A 19,800-nucleotide genomic window follows, 5' to 3' on the forward strand; every position below is an offset into this window, starting at 1 on the left:
AGATTTTATTAACTTATTCATGAGAGACACAGAGAGAGAGAGAGACAGACAGACAGACAGACAGACACAGGCAGAGGGAGAAGCAGGCTCCATGCAGAGAACCTGATGTGGGACTCAATCCCAGGGTCTCCAGGATCACACCCTGGGCTGAAGGTGGCACTAAACCACTGATCCACCCAGGCTGCCCCCAATTGGTAGGATTTTAAATGGCTTCAAGAACATTACAGGCATCTTGTTAAAGCTCCAGGAAGACAAATTTAATCCATAAATACATTAAATACTATTGCATCAGGAAAAACAAAACAATAGCCATGGCATTTAATCGCTCACTGAAAAGGAACATGGAACTTACAGTGCATTGTCAAATTTCCCAGAGCTATACTGGTGAACATAAGAAGAATAAGCCAGGTCCTCATGAGCTGTTGCTACATGGATATTTTTGCCACCAAATACTGACTGCCGAATGTCAAGGGCTGCCTGAAAGAGTCGTGAAAATAATTAATACAATAAATCCTTAGAAAACATTACCCAGTAATATTAAGCATCCTAGTAATTTAAATATATGTTCTATATATCAATACCATCAGTTTTGAAGCAAAAGTCCTATATTGAAATCACAAGAGAACATAAAAGTTACCCATAAGGCCTGATTTTCTGAAGACTGAATCTAACTTAAAAGGCAAAGGTTTCACAATAAAAATTATTCATATGTCTGGGAATCACATCAGTATTTTTCTCTATATCCTTCTTCATAAGTGAACTATAAACATCAAGGATACCTTCCTTGTCTAGAGTGATGGTGTAACACATTTACCTGAGAGTGACTAATACACGGCCTAAAATAATTGTTATCAACCCTCCTTGTTATTACAAAGACAGCTGTAATGACTTATACTAAATCAACAAAGAAGATAAGCCATCACCTGAGCAAATGAAAAATGGAAAAGTACTCTTATTTATGAGCCCACAAGCCAAAAATTCTTTTCCTGGATGGTTAACTCCTAAAACATTTTACTTCTAGTCCTTCTACATATTATTTAATAAAAGAATGTTGTCTCATATATGAGGAGGGGGTCAAAAAGAGTTGTTTTTAGAGAGTGGGTTATATACTGCAAATACAGGGCAGCAAGTCAATTCAGGTTGAAATAAAAGAAGCATAACTGTTAACATACCTGATAAATTGCAACAGACTGACAGATATTATCTACATTGAGTAAGTAGAACCCATAATCTAGCAGTGTATCAGAATATTTTGGGTGTTTGGATCCAAAATGATCCCTATAAAAAGATATAAAACCATTAGGATATAAGGTAGAGGGAGACAATTTGAAATGGTATTTTTAATAACAATCACCTACCGTGCCAAATACACTGCATGTTTAATTAACTGTTCTGCTTTCTTAAATTCACGTTTTACAACACAAGCCTAAGGATAAAGTGAGACATTATTAAATAACTCTCAAACAGTTAGTGTGCTAAAATAAGTACAGATTATATAATCAGACGATGATGGTCAAAAGCATCCTCAAACATATATATACATGAGTGTGTGTGTGTATGTGTGTGTATATACACTCTTGTAATTTCTTCTCTTCCAAGTACTCAATAATTCTATTATAAACAGATCTATATATATCCTGAGAAATTATAAAGTTTAAAATTTTGACATTCATGCTAATACAAACTTGTTATAACAAAGTTACCTTACAAAGCTGATATACTCCCATCCTTCCAGATTGTATAATAAAGTAGGGGGAGGGTTCGTTCAATATAGTATTTTCTTCTTTTTTTAAACATAGTATTTTTAAGTTACTTATTTATATCCCAGTTATAGAGTTCTATTTAGTTTTCATCTGTTAATTTTAAAATGCATAGAATTTCAAGTTTTCCTATTCTTAAAATATTTTGATTCATAAAAATAGTCAGTAGTTTTCAAACTCTAAATATTACCTGCATATAGAAATATAAATCTTACACATATATTAAACTGTCTTTACAATCACTGCATATCCAATGTTTAATTTAAAACTTTAAAAATATAGGGATGCCTGGGTGGCTCAGTGTTTGGTGTCTGCTTTTGGATCAGGGTGTGATCCTGGGGTCCTGGGATTGAGCCCCACACTGGGCTCACTGCAGGGGGCTTGCTTCTCCCTCTGCCTGTGTCTCTGCCTCTCTCTGTGTCTCTTATAAATAAATAAATAAAATCTTAAAAAAAAACTTAAAAAAATACATTAATATCCCTCTTCTAGCTCTGATAAGACTCTGAAGTTATGCTATGTACTTGTCTAAAATGACTTTAGTTTCACAGAAATCTTAGACTCTTCTAAAACTATAATTTTAGAATCTTTCTCCTAATTGAAATCTCCATAATTAAAGCCAACCAAAATAAAATATTCAAAATCAAAAAACCTCTGGGTAGAAAGAATGTATTTGAAAAGTACATCAATGCTTTAAAGCCTCAAGTACATCAAGCCAGCAATTTTAAAATATTACTAAATGGCTTCAAAGAGTGAATGCATTTGTTTACAGAATAAGAAGAAATTAAAGGGGATATCAAGCAAGTGTCACCCAGCAGGTCAAGTACAGGAAGCTGTGACACTGTGAGGCTGCAACACTATCAAAGCTTTAGAACTAAGCTAATCTTTAGGAGAAAAATGATTAAGTCCATACAATTGTGGCATGAGGAATTCAGGTTGCTGGAATGGTTGAGAAAAACAAAAGCAAACTCAAACTAGAATAGCACCAAAATACTGCCTCAATCTGTAGTTCAGTGAGCTGAATCATTAAAATTATTTTTTCAAGGGTTTTCTGAGTATGAGAAAATTAGTTCAATTCTATATGTAAAATGGTTTTAGAAACCAGATTTCTAAAACTTAGCACAGAAACTCAACAAATAGACCTTGTTAGTCCATGAAGCATGCAATACCTAACTTGTTAAATAATACAACAAATGTAAAGCTTGCTAAATCTTATAATTTATTAATAATTTTAACACTATATTCACCTTGGAAGCTTGTCTTAAAACATCCACCACAACTTTGACTGGTAAGCCCACTGTGATTTCTTTCATTGCCTCAATGCACCATTTGTAAGCCTAAAAGATATTTACAGAAGAGCAAAAACTGATAAATCAAATTGACAATATTTAATGAAATGACTATGTATCTTTCTCCCAAGCTTTCAAGTACCTAAATAAGGAAACACACAAAATATCTACACTTAAAATTTTCTGAGACTCAGTTTTCTTGAAAGTTTAAGTTTGTTATACTTTTCTTTGAATAAAGTGACACAAAAGAAACCAAGGACGCACATTCTTTCTTATCCAAAGAAAGCCTTTGCATATACTGTTCCCTCTGCCTTATATATATATATTCCTCTTTCCTGAACTAAACCCACAGAACTTATTTTCCAGGTTTCAGCCTTATATTTGACTTCCTGCACTTTCTTCCCCTACTGTAATATTTATTTTGTATCTCAACTGTTTAGTTGACTGCTTACTTTGTGAGAGCTATTGTTCCAAGCCCTTTATATGCATTAACACATTTAATTAACACAACAGTCCTATGGGATGCATACTATTATGGGAAACTGAGGTGCAGAGAGGCTAAGTGCCAGGCAATGTGCTAGTACCTAGGTACCTACTGGGAGAAAAAAACATAGCATGTTGTTCTTCCTCTTCTAGTACTTAGTGGAAGGGGAAAAAAAAAAAGAGTAGAACAAATTACTTTGGATAATAAGAACTGTTTCAAAGAAACAAAACAATATTATAGGGGTGTTTTGGTGGCTCAGTCAGTTAAGCATCTGCATTAGGCTCAGATCATGATGCCAGAATCCTGGGATCAAGCCCAGCTCCTTGCTCAATGGGGAGAGTGCTTCTCCCTCTACCCTTCCCCCTGCTTGTGTTCTCTCTTGTGTACGCATGCTCTGTCAAATAAATAAATAAATAAATAAAAAATAGATAGAGACACCTAGGTTGCTCAGTGGTTGAGCGTCTGCCTTCAGCTCAGGGCATGATCCTGGAGTCCTGGGACTAAGTCCCACATCGGGCTCCCTACATGGAGCTGATTCTCCCTCTGCCTAGATCTCTGCCTCTCTCTCCCTGTAGCTCTCATGAATAAATAAAATCTTTAAAAAAAAAAAAGAAAGAAAGAAATAGATAAATAAATAAAATCTTAAAAAAAAAACTCCCAATATTATAAAAGGATCATAAGGAATGGGGTAGGGGGGGAAGGAAAAACAGAAAATATTAAAAAAATAAACATTAGTTTTCCTCTGCAAGCTTCCTTCACTTCCATTCCACCTAAAAGATTCAGAATCAATTTTGATGTAAAAAATGAAATGTATGTGATTTAGGCCAAAATACCTGGTTTGTTTTTAAGATGCTAAATAAGCAGATTTTCTTCCAGAATAGTAAGTTAAAATCTTTAGAACTGTAGTAGACTGTGATACTGCTTTAAAATATTTACTTCCTTGGGGAAGGATATACTTCCCTTACACATTAAAGATGACAGTGGTCATGTGATTTCTTTGGTCAATTAAAAAATTAATTAAAATATGAGAAGTGAAAAGTGCACTTTCTGGGAAAAAGCTCTAAGAGCAAGTGGCACTTCCTCATGATGTTTTTGCCTCTGCTCTGAAGCTGGTAATTTCTAGATAGAGAATGCTCCATCACATGGGATTTTGATCAAAGTGTAAACAGAATGTTAAGCAGAGCCACAGGCATCCTAAGACAGGATGTAGCATGAGTAAGAAATAAACTTATTTTTCCACGTCACTGCTATTTTGGAGCTTATATTGCCTCAGCATAGCCTGGTCCATGCTAATATCAAAACATGGTGATAATTCATCAAACTATAGCCTCAATATTTGTGTACTTTCCTGGAGCTATCAATGACAAACACCTATATTTAAAATAAATTATCTGGGGCGCCTGGCTGGCTCAGTCAGTAGAGCATGCAACTCTTGATCTTGGTGTCATGAGTTCAAGTCCCACACTGAATGCAGAGCTTACTCTAAAAAAAAAGAGTTCCTATGCAGAGATATATAAAGATGGTTGAGCACTTGAATTACTTTTAAGGTAGGCATTTCTAATACTCAAACTATTGTATATCTCACTCTCATTTCCAGTAAAGTCAGCTATCCACATAAAGGCCTTCTGTGAATGGGGTTCTTTGTTCTTGGCGTGTGAAAATTACAGAGAGACAGAGACCAAATTCTGTATTTGGGTTGATAAGCTATGGAACAATCACTGCACACAAGGGGCAGCAAAACAATCCATCATCAGTACTAATCCAGCAGATGTAGGAATTCATCAACAAAAATAACCAGAAGAACATACATAACACCCCCCCAAGAAATTGTAGGCCTGTTGATAAGGGTTTTAGATTTTTACATGTAGATCTGATGCCTTCTTCTATGGATAATAAGAAAGATCCTAGCATCAGCGTTGTACAATATCACTTTGCCGACATAGAATTTTCTAGTTTTACCTCTAATTGTAATTTTCCTTTAAATATAAAATATTAATGGGGCAAAAATTGATAGGGATAATTATAAAATATGAAACCTAAATGACAGCTATGTGGCAACATAAAATAATTATGATATTCTTCCATAGAGAAAACAACCAAGTATAGGAGTTAAACAGATTTTATAGTTCACTTTTCAACTATATATTCATCAGCACTGAAGCATTAATTTGATAGCATAAAGACAGGAGGGAAGCCATCTTATAAGGCAGAAGAAGGAGCAAAACAATGCAAAAAAAGGATAAATAAAATCTAGCTTCCCATTAAAATGAATGCCTCTGGGGTGCCTGGGTGTATCAGTCAGTTAAGGGTCTGCCTTCAGCTCAGGTCATGATCCCAGCGTCTCAGTACCAAGCCCTGTATCAGGCTCAGCAGGGAGTCTGCTTCTCCCCCTGCCCCTTCCTCTGCTCATGCGCGTTCTCTCTTTAATATGCTCTCTAATAAACAAAATCTTAGGGACACCTGGGTGGCTCAGTGGTTTAATACCTGCCTTTGGCCCAGGGCATGGTCCTGGGGTCCTGGGATCGAGTCCCACATCGGGCTCCCTACATGGAGCCTGCTTCACCCTCTCTCGGCCTGTGTCTCTGCCTTTTTTCTCTCTGGGTCTCTCGTGAAATTAAAAAAAAAAAAAAAAAAATCTTAAAAAATAAAATGAATGCCTTTAAGTTATAAGAGTTTACACAGAGCTAAACATCCAATAAAAAAGCATTTATTAAAGGTTCATTTGATAGAGCATGCCCATCAAAATAATTTAAGTAGAGATATAGTTGGTCAAATTTAAAAAAAAAGGCCATAAATCATACATGTGTAAGTTTATTTTACTTCATTTTTACACGTGTATGTTTAAAACACATCTTGTGGAATACTCTTTTTGTCTCACTTTAAATATTCCATTACAAATGTATACTGCTCTAAGTAAACCTAGTATGTGAAAATAAAATTAAGACAAATAGAAGGTTACGATTTATCCTTCTTTAAAAAATTGAGGTATACCTAACACACAATGTTATAATAGTTTCAGGTGTACTACATAGTGATTTGACAATTTTATATATTATGCTATACTTGCCACAATAAGTGTAGTTACCATCTCTCACCATACAACTTTATTACAATATTATTGTCTATATTCCCCATGCTGTACTTTTCATCTCCAGGACTTATTTTATAACTGGACATTTTAGACTCTTAATACTCTTTACCTATTTTGTCTACCATGCCCTGCAACTATCAGGTTGCTCTGAGTTTTTTTTTTTTTTTATGTGTTTGTTTTTATTTTACCCTTTGTTTATAGCTACTTGCTGATCACAATGAAATGCATTTCAAAACACTTACCTCATCATAGTGACTTTTTGCAAAGAGTAGTGCACACAGTTCTCCATACAGTGCAGCTTTGTTTGCTTGCTGGCCATGTTTTGAGAGTTTCTCCATGTATGTCTGAGCTAACTTAAATGTTTCTTCACCCAAGTGATATTTGCAGTTTCCATTTCGCACATGAAGCAACCTGCAAAAGTAGAAATAACATTCCTCTATTTTTGATATTCCAGCATGGTCCTCTTATAGATCATGACTTAGTACCAAAATGAATTAAGGGAAAAAAAAATGGATTAAGGAAACTGGATGTGAAAACTGAAGCAGCAATGGAAAATAACGGTCTGGCCCAAACCAAGACTGACCAAAGCACTTTAATAGCATACGCTCTTCCCAGAAAACCACCCACGATTAATCTCACCCAACTCTTATTCTTTTTCTTTAAATATTTTGTATACATCGTACACTCAGTATGTGCTACATCTAATACTTAACTCTTGTTCCAAATCCAAAAGTAATGCGGTCTCATTATAAAAAATTTAGAAAATGAGGAAATTAAAATCAACATGAATACTACTACCTACCATTACTTTCCATTCTTTTTTCTAGCATATTTTTGCAACACTTGATCAGTAGTCTCATCTCATATTGCTTCATAAAAGCTCATTTTTTGTTATCTTTCCAGTAAGGGTAAAAGTTCACTGAAAATAGAATTGTCACCTATTTCCTTTATAACCTTTATCTTCTATGGTGGAAAAATATAGTTCTTCATATGGAGTAACTATAAAACCATGTGCATTATCTAATGATATGCAAGACTAGTAAAATGCATTAGATCAGACTATGATACCTATACATCTATATAGATGATGTAAGAACTGGGAGGACCAGACATATATTTATGACCTATTATTATGCATTATTGTGCACATATCAGGCCAATACAACTGTCTGAAAATGCTCAGCCCTGAGAGGCAAAAGGGCATAAAAATCATTTAAAAGAAACCAAGTATGGAGAATCTGGGAAGCATTCTTCAGGAATATAAAAAACAGATATTTAAAAAAAAAATTTTTTTTCTATCTATACCAAAAACTTTAACAGATCAATGACCCAGGATGAGAAACATCTAACAATCTTCTAATCTCTATAATTTCTTTGTACAGTCAGGGAAAACATGGAAGAACTTCAAATGAATCAACACTATTCAATGAGGTAGGAGATTTTAAGATTTTATTTATTTATTCATGAGAGACACACAGAGAGAGGCAGAGACACATAGGCAGAGAAAGAAGCAGGCTCCTCATGGGGAGCCCTATGAGGGACTCGATGCCCAGACCCGGGATCACACTCTGAGCCGAAGGCAGGGATGCCCAACTGCTGAGCCACCCGGGCATCCCAAGGTTAGGAGATATTATATAATGCCAATGCACATCCTTGCAACACTCACCATATAGTTATCTGCTTTTAGAAAAGACTAAAACACTCTCAAGCAAAATAATATACTAAGGTTAACGCAAAGTTCTGAGTGGAGGATCTTTTATAGTACCAAATTCCAAATTAAAAGCACTTTTATAGTACCAAAGTACCAAATTCCAAATATGTACAATTACTATACATATAGTAATTTTAAGCTACTCTAGAATGGTGAGTTGATTGGATTTATATTTTTATGCAGAAATATAAAAGTAGAAAGAATGTTTTGGTATACAGAAAATTTTTCCTGCTGAAGTGTACTGGTACAGAAAAAGAGACAATGTCACTTAATTGCTAAATGGTGATCTAATAACCAAGAAGTTTGCAATGATCTGTTACAATGAAATCCATTATGTAGGAAAGAAAACTGAAATCTAGTAAAAGATTACCTGAAAAAGAAATATGTAGTTCATATAATAAAGTTTTGAAAGACTCTTACAGTCAATTATTGACTTACCACCATATTATGTATCATCTTTTTAGGTGAAAGGGATACAGTGGTAAACAAGACCTCTTATAAGAAACTTCACTCTAGGGGGAAGGAGTGTTAGGACAGACAAACACACTAGTAAGTAAGACTTCCCTTTAAACATAAATGCTATTGGCACATCTGCTTATTAGCTCAGTCGGTTAAGCCTCTCTTCAGAAATAATCCTGGGGTCTTAGGATATAGCCTTACATCCAGCTCCTTACTCAGTAAGGGCATCTGCTTCTCCTCCCTCTGCTCATGTTCTGTCTCTCAAATAAATAAATAAATAAATAAATAAATAAATAAATAAATATCTTTTAAAAATGCTATGAATATTATAAAAATAAGGTATTATAATCAGGAGATGCTTTTTTAAAAAGATTTTATTTCTTAAATTCAAACTCACAAATCTGAGATCAAGAGTCACATGCTCCATGACTGAGCCAGCCAGGCATCCCATAATCAGGATTTTTTTTTTTTTTAAAGATTTATCCATTTATTTGAGAGAGGGCGTGCATGTGCACTCAAGAGCGGAAAGAAGGAGAAGAGGGAGAGAAACTCAAGCAGACTCCATGCTGAGCATGGAACTTGACTCAGGGCTTGATCCCACCACCTGACTGAAATTAAGAGTTGGATGCCCAACCAACTGACCCACTCAGGTGCCCCAATGATCAAGAACTCCTTTTTAAAAAAAAAAAAAAAATTATTTATTTGAAAAAGAGAGTGTGAGCCAGCCAGGCCACCTGACCAGGAACTTCTTAAAAGGAGGTTTTCAGGGTAGACAGGGAATAATTCTCTTGAGAAGGTAAATTTGAGTTGATGCCTAAATGATGAAGAAGCAATCATGTAAAGGTGTGGGAAGAAGCATGTTTCAAACAGAAGGAATAACTGGGGCACTTGGGTAGCTTAATTGATGGAGCATCACACTCTTGATTTCAGCTCAAGTTGTGAGATCAAGCCCCATGTCGGGCTCCATGCTCAGAGGGGAGTCTGCGTGGGATTCCCTCTTTCCCTCTCCATCTGGCCCCCTCTCTCTAAAAGAAATAAATCGTTTTAAAAATATTCAAATAGAAGGAATAACAAGTGCAAAGCTCTGAGAAAGGGAAAAAAATTCTGGCATTAACCAAAGAACAGACAGAAGACCAACCTGTCTGAGGTATTATGAATAAAGGGTTATATAAAAAGAGATAAAAAGGCAGAGATTAGAAAGATTTTATAGGGCCTTGTCAGGGTAAGAAATTTTGGTTGTAATAGTGAGATGTGATTTCATTTATCCTCTAGAACAATGCTATCTATTAGAATTTCCTAGAAATGTTCTTGATATGCTCTGCTCAATCTGGTAGCCAGTAACCACAAGTGACTACTGAGTATCTCAAATGTGCCTAGTGTGACTAAGGACTGATTTTTAATTTCTTTTTTTTTTTTTATTTTTAATTTTTAACTGTAATTAATTTAAATAGTCATATATGGTTAATGACTACAATACTGGACAGTTTAACTCTAGAAGGATTGCTCTGGCTACAGTGTGGAAAATGGATTATAGGGGTGCCTGGGTGGCGCAGCTGGTTAATCGGCTGCCTTCAACTCAGGTCATGATCCCAGAGTCCTGGGATGGAGCTCTGAATTGGGCTTCCTGCTTCTGCCTCTGCCCCTCCTACTGCTTGTGTTCTCTCTCTTGCTGGAGCTCTCTCTTTCTCTCAAACAAGCAAATATCTTAAAAAGAAAGAGAAGGAAAGAAAAAGAAAATGGATTATAATAAAGCCAAGAGTGGAAGCAAGGGAATCAGGACAGAAGGTATTATAAAAGTCCAGATGAAAAAAGACCTTAAGAAAAAAGGATAGGTATCAGAGAGGAGTTGATAATTATCCAAATGGTTCAATAGGAAAAGGTTAAACTCAAGCATAGATTGTAAATTTACAGAATGAAAAGCACAGTATTCACTTCTCATTTCTACAATACTAAGAATTGCATTTCTAACAACATTCACTGGAGATACTCCTTCTAAAAAAACGATTTCTAGAAATTATTTAATAATTGGCATATGATGGAATAGCAAACTAAGTATTTTAAGCCAGAGAAGCACAGCTTGATATTTTCTCCAGTCCCTGCTGGTTGTCTATTGAAACAAAAGGGCAAATTAAACATATGGAGACTCTTCAAGGTCTGTACACCCATCTGGGCTGACATGGAACAGGATGAAGGATCCAAGAAACTTTTGGTCCAACTGAGGATCTAATTTTGCCTTAAAACTCAGCCTAATGAAAAGGCAGGTTCTCAAGGTTCTCCAAATGGGTTTCTTCAATTTAAGCATAGTATTTTATTATCTTTAGAAAATATTTTATTTTTAAGAGTAGTTTTAGGGATACTTGGGTGGTTAAGTCAGTTAAGTGTCTGACTTCGGCTCAGGTCATGATCTCAGGGTCTTGGGATTGAGCCCTATTCATCTCCCTGCTCAGTAGGGAGTCTGCCCCTCTGCTTCCTACTCTGTCCACTGCTCGTACTTTCCTTCTCAAATAAATCCTTTTTTTTTTTAAAGATTTTATTTATTTATTCATGAGAGACAGAGAGAGAGAGAGAGAGAGAGAGAGAGAGGCAGAGACACAGGCAGAGGGAGAAGCAGGCTCCATGCAGGGAGCCCGACGTGGGACTCGATCCCGAAACTCTAGGATCACATCCTGGGCCAAAGGCAGGCACTAAACCACTGAGTGACCCAGGGATACCCTCAAATTAATCTTTAAAAAAAAAAAAAGAGCAGTTTTGGGTTCACAGTAAAATAGAGCTGAAGGTACAGAGATTTCTCCTATACCCTCCTTCCCACAGTGTTATTTTTATGAGAAAATACAATCACATCTACTTGATCAAGAGCTATTGTCAAAAGCAATCACTATTTAACTGGTTAAACTACTCATTTTTTTGAAGGCAAATATATTTTTTTAAGTAGGGCAGCCTGGGTGGCTCAGCGGTTTGGCGCTGCCTTCAGCCCAGGGTGTGATCCTGGGGACCCGGGATCGAGTCCCATGTCGGGCTCCCTGAATGGAGCCTGCTTCTCCCTCTGCCTGTGTCTCTGCCTCTCTCTCTATGTCTCTCATGAATAAATAAATTAAAAAAAAAAAAGATTTTTAAAAGTAATCTCTTCACCCAATGTGGGGCTCAAACTTACAACCCTGAGATCAAGAATTGCATGCTCTACTAAGTCAGTCAGACACCCCTACAAGTTTAGAAGCCATTGGTTTACGACTATACTCATTATAAGACTAAGCAAGATGACTAGCTAGATCCTCATTAAACACAACAAAAATAAATACGTTAAAGGTGAATGTAAAAAAAAAAAAAGGTGAATGTGAAGGAAAATAATCTTTCTCCTGCTTATAAGAATATTTTTCTAAGACCTACTTAAGAATTTTGGAAATAGACTACCTAAATAAAATCTTCAATCAATCAAAAAAAAAAAAAAAAGAATTTTGGAAATAGGTCTTAAAAAAAAAAAAAAAGAATTTTGGAAATAGGGATGCCTGGGTGGCTCAACAGTTGGGCAGCTGCCTTCAGTTCAGGTTGTGACCCCGGAATCCGGGATGGAGTCTCGCATCGGGATCCTGCCTATAGCCTGCTTCTCCCTCTGACTATGTCTCTGCCTCTCTCTTTTTGTGTGTGTATGTTTCTCATGAATAAATATATAAATCTTTAAAAAAATTTTTTGGAAATAAAGATAGACTGAAAGGAGAGGGTTAAATAATAAAAACTGTTATATATTCTGTTATTGTGGTGAAATACATAACACAAATCTGCCGTACTAACCATTTGAAGCATACAATTCAATGCCATTTTATTTACAATGTCACTGAACCATCACCACCATGTATTTCCAAAACTTTTCCAGCACTCCAAAAAGAAAACTCTGTAACAAGCAATTGCTTTCCATTCTTCCTTTACTCCAGCTGTACCATTTTACACTCCCATTAGCAAGGATCCCAATCCCTTCACATTCTTGGTAACACTTCACGTTTTTTTTTTTTTCTTTAATTACAGCCATCCTGGTATGTGTAAAGTGGTATTTCATGTTTGATTTGCATTTCCCTATTGAAAAGTGATCCTGAACATCTCTTCATGTGCTTATTGCCTGTTTTATATCTCTTCCTTGGACAAATATGTACTCAAGTCCTTTACTCATTTTTTAATTGGGTTGTTTGTTGTTGTAGAGCTGTAGTTTTTGATACATTCTGGATACTAGACCATTCTCTGATATATGATCTACAAATATTTTCAATTCCCCAACTCCACTTTCTTGATAATAACATGCATGTAGTTTTTTATTTTGATGAAATCCAACTGTCCTGTGAACAGAGATGGTTTTACTTCTCTATTTCCAATATGGATGCCTTTTTTTCTTTTTCTTGTCTCATTTCCTTAGTTAGAACTTTCTTTTTCTTTTTCTTTTTTTTTTTAGTTAGAACTTTCAAGGCAATGTGGAATAAGAGTACTAAAAGCAGGCATCCTTGGTCTTGTTTTTTATCTTAGGGGCAAAGCTTTCAGTCTTTGTCACTATGTCACATATGTCACTATGTCACTCACTATGTCAGCTGTGGATTCTTCATCAATGCTATCATATTCAGGAACTCTTCTGTTCCCAGTTTTCTGAATGTTCTATTATGAAAAGGTGTTGGGGGCAGCCCGGGTGGCTAAGTGGTTTAGCGCCCCCAGGGCGTGATCCTAGAGACTCGGGATTGAGTCCCACATCGGGCTCCCTGCATGGAGCCTGCTTCTCCCTCTGCCTGTGTCTGTGAACCTCTCTCTATCTCTCATGAGTAAATAAATAAAATCTTTAAAAAAAAAGAAAAAAGAAAAGGTGTTGGGTTTTGTCAAATGTCTTTTGTGTCTATTGAGAGGGTTGTGTTTTTTTCCTTCTTTCTTTTAATGTGGCATATTACTTCATCGACTTTCTTATGTTAACCATCATTGCATTCCTGGAATAAATCCCAATTAGTTATAGAGTATAATCTCATATGCTACTGGCTTAATTTGCTAGTATTTTGTTGAGAAAAAAAATTTTTTTAAAGATTTTCCTTACTTATTCATGAGAAACACACAGAGAGGCAGAGACAGGCAGAGGGAGACGCAGTCTCCCCATAGGGAGCCCGATAAGGTACTCAATCCTGGGACCGGGGATCACACCCTGAGCCACCCAGGAGTCCTTCGTTGAGAATTTTTACATCTGTATTCATAGAGTTCTGGAAGGTAGTAGTGATGCCTAACTTTTTTTTTTTTTTTTGGTCAGTCTGGTGTGATTTTAAGTGTGAGCGCAGACTGTGAAATGTTGCAGACATGGCTGGCTTCCTAACAGTCTTTTTCCCCACCTCATGCTTGTTGGCAGAAGTCTGATTTTGTTTAGGCATTGACCTTTTTCATAAGACTCAAGAATAAATCATGAGTAGTTTAAGCCAATCACAGTGTAGTGGTCCTATTCTGCTTGCCAGTGATTGATTCAGAGGTCACCAAATGAACTAGCTCTGGCTAATGAGACTCCAAGATGGGCTGGTTGGGTGGTTCCTGAGAAAGGTTCCCTGTCATTAAAGATAAAATATGGTACTTGGAAAGGAAGTCTTTCCTGTGCTGGACAATATGAAAACTGCATGTGGTATTTCAAAACATGGCAGCATTCTTACAACCACTTGGGAGCTAGCCAAAGTCAAAACCAGCACTGAGGATAGAGAAGCAGACATACAGAAAAAATTGAGTTCCTTGATAACCTATATGAATTCCGAATTAACCTACCCTGGGGCATTCAACATCGTACTAATTATCTTTTTATCAAATTCGTTGCATTTCGAGGGTATACTGCTTATATAGAGGGCTGCTATCTTATTTGCTATACATGGAGTTTATAAGCTTTTGGTGGACTATACATTTTATTAACAATATCCCTTTTGTATCAACTAATGGTTTTTATCCTGAACTTTGCTTTATTGTTAATACTGTTTAAAGGGTGTTTTAACAATATGTACCTAAATTTAATTTTTTAACTCTTTTGATAGTTGCCTCCTTTACATAGAGCAATTGAGACTATTTACATGTATTGTGATGATAGTTATATTTGGGGTTTTAAGCTTTTCATATTATTTTTGTCATTAGCTTTTTCATTTACCATACTTAGTTATTTCCTCTATTCTCTTTGTTTTTATCTAGCTTGGACAACTTTCTAATCTTAACCCTACTCGAACTACCTAATTTAAAATGCCTATTGTATAAGTTGTTATATATCCACCCCTAGCACCAGTAATGTTTGAACATTAAATAATAATAGCCAGTCCTACTTCGCTTACCAAGATGAGACCCTTTTTTTTATCTTGAAAGATTTTAATTATTTATTCATGAGAGACACAGAGAGAGAGAGACAGACAGACAGAGATATAGGTAGAGGGAGAAGCAGGCTCCTTGTGGGGATCCCGAGGCAGGGCTCAATCCCAGGACCCCAGGATCACAACCTGAGCTGAAGGCAGACACTAAACCGCTGAACCACTTAGGCATCCCAGATGAGACCTTTGTAACAAACATCTTGTACCACTACATTTTCTCAAATTTGTATTTTTAAAATACACTATCGCATATACCCAATATAAAACAACCTGAATATAATAACAAGAGCCTCCATTTTCTACACAAAAAGGTTTTTTTCCCCTAACTTGAATATATCAAGTTGTAGGGATATATAGGATAGCATTTTTAAACTTATAATATTTAAATCATCTTTATGTTATATATACCTATCTAAAATCTAAATTAAATTTTTAAAAATTGCTTTTTCTCTTTGCAATTTATGGAATAATTTTATACAAACTATCCACATACATCTTAAAACATTTACCTTTGTCATCACCGTAACTAGTTTTTGAGTCATCTAACAGTATTTCAGAGTAAAATGTTTTTACTATGTTTGAAAATCAGCACTTTTGAGTCTGATATGATGTTGCCAGAAATTTTATCCAAAGACACCATAACCATCTGCAAAGCATTAAAATTGTTGGGCTTTTCTGATCCACCTAAGGCAAGTAGACAGCCACAATCTCCCTGACCAAACTCACTGTATCATTTTTTAAAGTAGTATTTAAAAAGGCAGTGAAAGAGTGCCTGGCTGGCTCAGTTGGGTAAGCATGAGACTCTTGATCTCAGTTGATCTTGGGGTTGTGAATTTGAGTCCCACACTGGGTATAAAGGTTACTAAAAACAAGTAAACTTTAAGAAGGCAGTTAATGGAAATATAATCGTGAATGTATTAAATTCCATTACTTCCTCAAAATGAAAATTCTGCCAGGTGGTCTCTATGAATTTCCTGACACTGGCACTGGCTGAGTTTTCAGGCTAACATTTCTTTCCCAAATAGTAAAAATGATAAACTTGAAAGAACATCACATTACACGAGGGGCTTTGTAAGGCAACTTACCAACAATTCATTTTCAGGGAAAAAAGAAATCTTACCTGACATTTAATAGTAAGTGGTAACCTAGAATTTAATTTCTTCTAGGTTTATGTTTTCTTCTAGGTTTTATGTTATTTCTAAAATTTCCCTTTCATTTCCAGTTTGCAAAAAAAAAAAAAATCCTTAAAACATACTACAAATTCCCAGGGGGACGGAGCAAGATGGCAGAGGTGTAGGATCCCCAAGTCACCTGTCCCCACCAACTTACCTAGACAACCTTCAAATCAACCTGAAGACCTACAAATTCGATCTGAGATTTAAAGAGAGAACAGATGGAACGCAAAAGAGAGAAGAGTCTGCACTTCTAACAAGTACAACTCGTTTTTAGCCACTCTGCACTGAGCAAAATGACTAGAAAGAAGAACTCACCACAAAAGAAAGAATCAAAAACAGTACTCTGCCACAGAATTACAGAATTTGGATTACAATTTGGTGTCAGAAAGCCAGGTCAAAACCACAATTATCAATTTTCTATCTATCTATCTATCTATCTATCTATCTATTTATTTATTTATTTATTTATTTATGATAGTCACAGAGAGAGAGAGAGAGAGAGAGAGAGGCAGAGACATAGCCAGAGGGAGAAGCAGGCTCCATGCACCGGGAGCCCGACGTGGGATTCGATCCCGGGTCTCCAGGATCGCGCCCTGGGCCAAAGGCAGGCGCTAAACCGCTGCGCCACCCAGGGATCCCCAAAACCACAATTATAAAGCTATTGGTGGCTCTGGAAAAAAGCATAAATGATTCAAGAGACTTCATGACTACAGAATTTAGAACTAATCAAGCCAAAATTAAAAATCAATTAAATGAGATGCAATCCAAACTGGAGGTCTTCGGATCCCTGGGTGGTGCAGCAGTTTGGCACCTGCCTTTGGCCCAGGGCACGATCCCGGAAATCCCACGTCAGGCTCCCGGTGCATGGAGCCTGCTTCTCCCTCTGCCTGTGTCTCTGCCTCTCTCTTTCTCTCTCTGTGTGACTATCATAAATAAATAAAAAAAATTAAAAAAACAACAACAACAACAAAAAAAACAAACCAGAGGTCCTAACGATGAGGATTAATGAGGTAGAAAAAAGAGTGAGTGACATAGAAGACAAGTTGATATCAAGGAAGGAAGCTAAAGGGGATCCCTGGGTGGCGCAGCGGTTTGGCGCCTGTCTTTGGCCCAGGGCGCGATCCTGGAGACCCGGGATCGAATCCCACATCGGGCTCCCGTTGCATGGAGCCTGCTTCTCCCTCTGCCTGTGTCTCTGCCTCTCTCTCTCTCTCTCTCTCTCTAAGTGACTATCATAAATAAAATAAAAAAATTAAAAAAAAAAAAGAAAAAAAAAAAAGGAAAGCCTTCCTTCAATTTAAAAAAAAAAAAAAAAAAGGAAGGAAGCTAAGGAAAAAAGAGGAGAAAAACAATTAAAAGACCATAAGGAAAAGTTAAGGGATATAAATGACAGTATCAGAAGGAAAAATATACATTTAACTGGGGTTCCAGGGGACGCTGAAAGGGACAGAGGACCAGAAAGCATATTAGAACAAATCATAGCTGAGAACTTCCCTAATTTGGGGAGGGAAACAGGCATTAGATCCAGGAGATAGGGAGATCCCAGCCCCCTAAAATCAATAAAAACCATTCAACACCTTGACATTTAATAGTGAAACTTGAAAATTCCAAAGATAAAGAGAAAATCCTTAAAGCAGCAAGAGACAAGAGATCCCTAATTTATATGGGGAGAAATATTAGATTAACAGCAGACCTCTCAAAAAAAAAAAAAAAAAAAAAAAAAAAAAAAAAAAAAAAAAAACAGCAGACCTCTCCACAGACACCTGGCAGGCCAGAAAGGGCTGGCAGGATATATTCAGGGTCCTAAATGAGAAGAACATGCAGCTAAGAATACTCTATCCAGCAAGGCTCTCATTCAGAATAGAAGGAGAGATAAAGAGCTTCCAAGATAGGCAGAAACTGAAAGAATATGTGACCACCAAACTGGCTTTGCAAGAAATATTAAGAGGGACTCTGTAAAAGAAAGAAGATGCCCAAAGAAATAATTCACAAAAACAGGGACCGAATAGGTATTATGATGACACTAAATTCATATCTTTCAATAGTAACTCTGAAGGTGAATGGGCTTAATGATCCCATCAAAAGACGCTGGGTTTCAGACTGGATAAAAAAGCAAGACCCATCTATTTGCTGTCTACAAGAGACTCATTTTAGACCTAAGGACACCTCCAGCCTGAGAATGAAAGGCTGGAGAATCAGTTACCATTCAAATGGTCCTCAAGGGATCCCTGGGTGGCACAGCGGTTTAGCGCCTGCCTTTGGCCCAGGGCGTGATCCTGGAGACCCGGGATCAAGTCCCACATCGGGCTCCCAGTGCATGGAGCCTGCTTCTCCCTCTGCCTGTGTCTCTGCCCCTCTCTCTCTTGTGACTATCAAAAATAAATAAAAATTAAAAAACCAACAACAAATGGTCCTCAAAAGAAAGTGGGGTAGCAATCCTCATATCAGATAAATTAAAGTTTACCCCAAAGACTGTAGTAAGAGATGAAGAGGGACACTATATCATACTAAAGGACTAAAGGATAGATCCTTTAGGATCTATCCAACAAGAGGACCTAACAATCATGGATATTTATGCCCCCAATGTGGGAGCTGCCAAGTATATCAATTAATAATACACTAATACTGGGAGACTTCAACACAGTGCTTTCTGCAAATGACAGATCTTCTAAGCACAACATCTCCAAAGAAACAAGAGCTTTAAAGGATACACTGGACCAGGTGGATTTCACAGATATTTACAGAACTTTACATCCAAAAGCAACTGAATACACATTCTTTTCAAGTGCACATGGAACTTTCTCCCGAATAGGCCACATACTGGGTCACAATTCAGGTCTTAACTGATACCAAAAGATTGGGATTGTCCCCTGCATAGTTTCAGACCATAATGCTTTGAAACTTGAACTCAATCAAAAGAAGAAATTTGGAAGAAATTCAAACACATGGAGGTTAAAGAGCATCCTGCTAAAAGATGAAAGGGTCAACCAGGAAATTAGAGAAGAATTAAAAAGATTCATGGAAACTAATGAGAATGAAGACACAACTGTTCAAAATCTTTGGGATACAGCAAAAACGGTCCTGAGAGGGAAATATATCGCAATACAAGCAATCCTCAAAAAATTGGAAAAAACTCAATTACACAACCTAACCTTGCACCTAAAGGAACTGGAAAAAGAACAGCAAATAAAACCTACACCAAGCAGAAGAAGAGAGTTAATAAAGATTTGAGCAGAACTCGAATCTTGAAACAGAGACCAGAAGAACTGTAGAACAGATCAACAAAACCAGGAGTTGGTTCTTTGGAAGAATTAATAAGATAGGTAAACCATTAGCCAGCCTTATTAAAACCAAAAGAGAAAAGATTCTAATAAAATCACGAATGAAAAAGGAGAGATCACCACCAATACCAAGGAAATACAAACGATTTTAAAAACATATTATGAGCAGCTGTATGTCAATATATTAGGCAATCTAGAAGAAATGGACACAT

At 36.6% G+C, this 19,800-nt stretch overlaps 1 protein-coding gene across 1 annotated transcript in view; it reads right to left on the reverse strand.

Annotated features, from left to right (window-relative positions):
* Nucleotides 1-19,800, reverse strand: part of APPBP2 (amyloid beta precursor protein binding protein 2) — a 71,281-nt gene that overhangs the window by 12,939 nt on the left and 38,542 nt on the right. The window contains exons 5-9 of the mRNA XM_041725237.1: nucleotides 6,864-7,032; nucleotides 3,005-3,094; nucleotides 1,359-1,426; nucleotides 1,173-1,278; nucleotides 353-477 (exon numbers count right to left, since the gene is read on the reverse strand). Coding sequence (XP_041581171.1) covers nucleotides 353-477; nucleotides 1,173-1,278; nucleotides 1,359-1,426; nucleotides 3,005-3,094; nucleotides 6,864-7,032 — 558 coding nt within the window. The remainder of the gene's footprint in view (nucleotides 1-352; nucleotides 478-1,172; nucleotides 1,279-1,358; nucleotides 1,427-3,004; nucleotides 3,095-6,863; nucleotides 7,033-19,800) is intronic.

This window comes from Vulpes lagopus, chromosome 12 (genome assembly GCF_018345385.1).
Source record: "Vulpes lagopus strain Blue_001 chromosome 12, ASM1834538v1, whole genome shotgun sequence".
Lineage (NCBI taxonomy): Eukaryota > Metazoa > Chordata > Mammalia > Carnivora > Canidae > Vulpes > Vulpes lagopus.